The sequence below is a fragment of the Danio rerio genome, chromosome 6 (assembly GCF_049306965.1).
Source record: "Danio rerio strain Tuebingen ecotype United States chromosome 6, GRCz12tu, whole genome shotgun sequence".
Taxonomy (NCBI): domain Eukaryota; kingdom Metazoa; phylum Chordata; class Actinopteri; order Cypriniformes; family Danionidae; genus Danio; species Danio rerio.
In genome coordinates, this window is record NC_133181.1 from 45,762,691 (window position 1) to 45,769,326 (window position 6,636).

Below are 6,636 nucleotides of genomic sequence, written 5' to 3' on the forward strand. Positions count from 1 at the left end.
GTTTCTACACTCAAAACATGACATTTGTCGTTTGTTCAAAATATTTAATTAAAATGAGCTGAAACAACAGAATTATTGAGTTTTTTTTAGAGACAACTAATTTTTTATGCTAAATCCACTAAAATTTATAAAGAATAATAAAGTTAACTTCATTTCTTCATGCTGTCCCAACACAAATTGGTTGTGTGGAAGATAGCATTTTTTGTTGAAGTACTCAACTATTGGCATATTCACGCTACAGGAACTACTGGAGTCATTCCCTAATTAAGTATAACTGCCAAGTTCGTCATATTTCTTAGTAGAGAGCATTTTTGTAATCTCAAACTACAAATTTTCATTTTAAACTACAAGAGTTTATTTTAATCTGCTATTAGCTGTGGGATAATTGTTTCACTGTACACTACCTGACAAAAGTCTTGTTGCCTATAAAAGTTTAACGAACAACAAATAATAACTTGACTTTTAGTTGATCATTTGGTATCAGAAGTGGCTCATATGAAAGCCAAATGCTCTAGATTTTGCTAGTTTACCAAAATAAAATATGATCATGTCTTGATTTTTAATACTTTAATTACAACAGTAAGGTCTGACTTTGCTGAAGCAAAGGTCTTGTCACTTAACAGAAAATGTAGAGTACAGAATATAAAGTCATGCTGCAGTGGAAAAAGAATGAATATTGTGTATGACTCCCATTAGCTTGGAGGACTGCATCCATACATCTCCGCAATGACTCAAATAACTTATTAATAAAGTCATCAGGAATGGCAAAGAAAGTGTTCTTGCAGGACTCCCAGAGTTCATCGAGACTCTTTGGATTCATCTTCAATGCCTCCCTCATCTTACTCAAGACATGCTCAATAATGTTCATTTCTGGTGACTGGGCTGGCCAATCGTGGAGCACCTTGACTTTTTTTGCTTTCAGGAATTTTGATGTGGAGGCTAAAGTATGAGAAGGAGCGCTACCCTGCTGAAGAATTTGCCCTCTCCTGTGGTTTGTAATGTAATGAGCAGCACAAATGTCTTGATTCCTCAGGCTCTTGATGTTGCCATCCACTCTGCAGATCTCTCGCACCCCCCCACACTGAATGTAACCCCAAACCATGATTTTTCCTTCACCAAACTGGACAGATTTCAGCGAGAATCTTGGGTTCATGCGAGTTCTAATAGGTCTTCTGCAGTATTTGTGATGATTGGGATGCAGTACATTGGAAAAATCTATCTTCTGCCACTTTTTCAAATGATTAGCAACTGGGATCAATGACAAGACTTTAGTCAGGTAGTGTAGCACTAGAAAAACTTTCTCCTTTTTTGGGCATGTTTACACCACAGGAATTACCAGAGTGATTTCCTAATTGGGTATAAATGCCAAGCTCATCAAGGGGTTGGCATTTTTTCTCTTAGTGAAGAACAATCTAGTAATCTACATCTTCAGAATTTCATTTTAAAGTAGAAAAGTTCATTTTAAACCGCTATTACGGCATAATAACTTCACAATAATTGTTTTACTGTATGTTTGCAGCATAGTTGTCCAGCAAAAAGTAACATTCTGTAAGGATTCATTGGTTTGTTTGTTGCTAGAGCTAAGCTCTTCCTTATGTAATAAGTGAATTAAAACAGTGTGCTCTTTTTTCATGTCTCTGCACCTAATTTGTACAGCAGGTTCCATTGGAGGAGGATGTTAAACCCTAATAAGAGGATCAGACCACACAGTCTTCCCAGCGAAAACAATGCCATGTTAAAAAGAAATTAACTTTGCCTTTGATTCTCTCCACACATGGACTTTCAGTCTTTTCAGTCTCCTAAAGCTCACAGAAGGCTCAAATGTAGCTTTTAGAACATTAAGCTATGCATTTAAACAAATTCACGTAGAACTGATTTCAGTTTGTTATGTTAAAGCATTTTATTAACACACAGAACAGTCGACATGTACAGCCAATTTCATAACAACACTTAAAGTCAGACTAGAAGTCCTTGTACATCATTTTTTTTCCCTGCTTGATATGTCGCCACTGGCTCGCATGGTTCAGGATCTGTAGAGCTACGCATCGATGAATTTGCTCTTCGGTGTTTTAACTCTCAGTAATGATTTTAAATCACACTGAACTGAGCTAAACTGAACTGAACTTAAACACTAAAAACTGAACTACACTGTTCCAGTTACTATGACCATTTATGTGAAGCTGTTTTGACACAATCTACATTGTAAAAGCGCTATACAAATAAAGCTAAATTGAATTGAATATGTACAGATAAATATATCAAATGATAGAATATTTAAGAGCCTATATAACAGACACATAATCAAAATGTAAAATTTAAGGCCCCATAACAATGTACTTCCATCCAAAAAATAAATGCAATGTACTTATTGTGTTCATATGGTATTCCAAAATACTTGGTGCTACTGAGGTAGGATACAGGGAAGGTTAGGGTCAGGTCTGGTTTTATATGAAAGTTTAAGGATGTAATTGCAGATGAAATGACATGCAGCTATTTCAAAAATAACTATGATAGAAACATGCATGTACTCAATAGGCACATTGTGCCAAACCATTAATTTAAATTTAATTAATTTAACAAATGTCTACTTTAAATAATGTATTGTTCTCGTACCATGATGCACTGATGGTACTAGATGGTAACAGCACTATATAAATTATGTTGTATATACAGAGGTACTGAACACTTATTAAATTTACAAATTATTTACATGGTAAATGTACAGAGAATACTGGCATACATGCGCAAAGTACAGAACATTGTTTCTTTTTCACCGTATGTCAGAGTGGCTTTTAAAGCTCAGATAGAGAGAGCTGACCATTGTAGTCTCCTCAGGCAGTGGCTCCTTCTTCTCAGCGTGTTTCATGCACAGCAGAGACCCTAAGAGTTCTGGAAACTTCACTGTGAACAGCAGGTAGATGCATGGATTGGCAACGCTGTTCAGACTCGCCAGCAGCATGAGGATGGTGAAGGTTGCAGCTGAAATATCATAATATATATGGGTTAGACATAAGAAACCGCATTTGGTCCCACTCTTAGTAAACACCCTATACATTCCATAGTGACTGAGCACTGCTTATGAAGGGGAGAGTGTGGAGTGTTGTCATGAATTACACAATTATAATTGAGTTACAGGAAAGATCACATCACTCTCATGGCTCTCTCTTCATACACAGATTAAAGGGAATATTTTGTTTGTATTTTTTTCTTTATAATGATTTTTTTTGACAGGTAGAACAATAAACAATATAAATCTGAAATGTATTTATGAAAAATTGTATATTCATCCACCAATCAAGAATCTAAGTTTTTATACATGTATAGGATGCTAAAGAATAAGATATGTGTTCATATACAGTTCCTTTAAAAAAAATCTAAACTTTCTCACATTACACCCTGCTTTCAAAAGACTTTCAAGATAAAGTTGTAGAAAGGCACAGGCAGGGTGTAAATACATTGATAAGCGAGGGTGTCAAGTTTTTCAGTTATGTTCAGTAGTATGCCAAAGTGAAGCAAAGTTATATATTTAATTCAATTACATTTAATTCATTAACCTAACTTTTGTTTTGAGTGTTTTAAGGGATACTGGGTGGTTCTCGATGATATTTATGATATTAAATAAACAGCGAGAGGTTTGCAAGCAAGTGTATAATAAAACACAAATTACGCATCTAGTTTTATGGACACATACAATACAAAAGCATCTTTTACAAAAACGTTTGGTGAACAATTACGCTGTCTGTTGTTGGTGCTCTAGATTTGCCAGTTTCAAACTGCTAAATAACAATGCATTTGCAATAGAGATTGTCTAAAGTATATTTACATTATTCTTTTAATTAGTAATATTATTTAAGGTGATCAGAGCAAACTTGGTCTCAAGTCTTAAAGGGCAGACCCCTTCAAACATCTTGTTTTGATTTTCTTCATGAGGAATTAAAGGTTAATTAGAGGGGTCAGACCCTTGTTGTGTGGCCAAACTCTTATTAATGAACACAACTGTTTAAAATGTATCAAATAGATTGTATATATTTACTGTCAAATGGATAAAGGTTAGTTTTCGATAAAGGTGGCACAATTCTAATTTCTAGCAACAATTCAAGCTACGAAAACTTCTCTTACTCTCGGTCGGTGCGTCGTCGTCCCACACAGACCACAGCTGCACGGTGAAGAAAGGAGCCCAGCAAACAGTGTAGGCGAGCACGATCACCACAGTCATCTTCACCGTCTTAATCCGAGATTTGGACACCGACACCACATTGCTGGCTCTGGAGGAGAGTGGGTGCGAGTGTCCTTCGTCTCCCCGCTGTTGCTGCTGCGTCTTTAGATACAGGTTGATCTGGAGCGCGCGGCAGATGCGCACCTGACAGGCAGTCACCATTACCACGGGCACCAGAAAAATCACCAGCGTCGTCCATGTCACGTACGCTTTAGGTCCCCACGGCTGGACAAACTCAGCCCAGCAGTCGTAGACCCCCGGGGCGATTTGAACTCTGGAGAAAATAAACAATTGCGGTACGCTTAAAACGAACGACACCAGCCACGCGACGCACACGGGCAGATTCCACCGCGCGCGCCTCCTCTGGAAAGTCACCATCGGGTTGCAGATCGCCTGATAGCGGTCAACAGTCATCACAACTATCATATAAGTGGACGCAAACATGCCGACGACCTGCAGATACTTGACCAAACGACATACGAGGTCTGGACCGACGAAGCGGTCAGTTATGTCCCACATCAGCTGAGGGCACACTTGGAAAAACGCGACCACCAGGTCCGCCAAACAGAGGTGGGTCACAAACACGCGCATTCTGGACATCTGCTGTCGTTTCCTCCACAGGACCAGCAGCAGGCTGAAGTTCAGAGTGGACGCGCAGAGGAAGATAACGCTCAGAAGCGCGATCTCGATTTGAGCCAGTTGCTCGTTTCGGGGCTCATCTGCGGAGGTGTCCATCTCCACGGATGTGTTGCTTAAGTTTAACGTAAATGAAAACGGCATTATCTGAATAGGTGGATGATGTTAAAAGTACTTTAAGTTCAGTAGGTGAAGTCCAGCTGGTGGCGCGTACACCACACTGTCATCTTTAGTGTGAGGGAGAATGGAGACGAGACCTTTTATATGGGGCTCTGCCGGGAGAGGGAGGGTCTTCATTCAAAATCATGAATGCATTCAGAAATCCATAAGTTAAAAAAAAGATGGACCATTAAATCGTGGGACAAAACAACTTCCTGACAAAAGTGTTAAATCTTTAGCACATCCTTAAAAGGTTAGCTCACCTAAAAATAAAAAATTCTGCCTAAAGTACTTGTCTTTATATTGGTTCTAAAAGACTTCTAAACAGATTAAGATATTTTGGGTGATATCAGAGGGCTCCTCCATCTTCCATAGACAGTACAGGTCCCAATATGCTCAAAATTATTTACTCGCTCACTTTTCTTTAGCTAGTCCCTGTTTTTATGGGGTTGCAACAGCAGAACGAACAAGAGGGGTCTGGCAGCAGACTTGGTGCAGACGCAAGCTGAGCTGCATGCAATGCTTTTTAATGGGCTCACCTAACCCCACCCATAACCCTACCCCTCACCGTGACACTAGCTCTATTAAGTGCATTGTGTCTGACATTGCATTGGTAAAAGATGCAATCTCAGCTTGTATCGTAAAGGCTGCATCCAGATACTATTGGAAATAACTGCCAATTACTGTGGCATATGCAGCTGATGCCCTTTTAGCCAAAACCCAGCACTGAGAGTGCATTCATTAACCTAACCCCCTGTGATGGGAAACACCCAAACACTCAGTCATAAACACACTCATACACTATGGCCTATCGCATGTATGCATGAGAACACGCAAACTTCCACAGAAAGGCCTCCTGGTACACCCATTCAAACCAGCATCCTTCATGCTGTGAGGTGACAGTGCAGCCCCACAAACTTAGTTTCTTAGTAGACAAGTCTTTTCATTGAATTTTTCAGAAAAAACTTTAACAGAGAACCTCAAACATATACAAGAACAAAGTATATGAAAAAAGGAAAACAAATATAAAGTAAAATAATACTATTTAAAAAAAAAGGTAAATAAAAAAAATAGTAAAAAATAGATTTAGGGGTGAGTTGGGGGAGCTACAATTAAAGTATTTGGAATAGATCTGTTTTCAAAAACTTATTTCTGCCTTTCTAAAATGTTTTCCTAATTCGTGGAATGCTTTTATTCCATATAAAAGAAGACACCTGTTTGTCCAGCTTCTTAAAGAAACATTTAGGGATAAATACTGGGACATTTTGATACAAAAACCTAACCGATTTAATTCTGCTTGCAAGAGAGATAGGCAATAAAGACCATCGGTTTAAATCTTGTTTGGTTTTTTCCATCACTGCATCAAAGTTAATCTAAATAGCTTTATATGTACTGGTCACTGAAATTCCAAGGTACCTAAAAGATAGATTACTAATTTTGTTTGGGAATTTACTGAGTTCTGACTTCTTTGCTTTCTTAATAATTGGAAATAGTATACTTTTACTGAAATTGATTTTATATCCTGAAATTGACCCAAATCTATTTATAAGATCTTTCGTTTTGGGTATGGAACTATTAGGATTGGATTTGTATATAATGAGATCATCTGTGTACAGTGAAACATT

General features: G+C 38.1%; 1 protein-coding gene across 1 annotated transcript; it reads right to left on the reverse strand.

The window, feature by feature from the left end:
* Positions 1–1,875: 1,875 nt before the first annotated feature.
* On the reverse strand, positions 1,876–5,088 carry avpr2b.1 (arginine vasopressin receptor 2b, tandem duplicate, 1). Its single transcript, XM_021471839.3, has 2 exons — positions 4,120–5,088; positions 1,876–2,979 (listed from the first exon to the last, which is right to left on the reverse strand). Exons 1-2 carry the CDS (start codon positions 4,994–4,996, stop codon positions 2,771–2,773), a joined length of 1,086 nt encoding a protein of 361 aa, XP_021327514.1. The 5' UTR covers positions 4,997–5,088; the 3' UTR covers positions 1,876–2,770.
* Between the last annotated feature and the right edge of the window lie 1,548 nt (positions 5,089–6,636).

Excerpts from the sequence above, each read along its gene's own strand:
- avpr2b.1 (XM_021471839.3), bottom strand. The coding sequence starts at position 4,996 with ATGCCGTTTTCATTTACGTTAAACTTAAGCAACACATCCGTGGAGATG. Across the intron at positions 2,980-4,119 it reads CGACGACGCACCGACCGAGA|CTGCAACCTTCACCATCCTC; the intron begins GTAAGAGAAGTT and ends ATGATATTTCAG.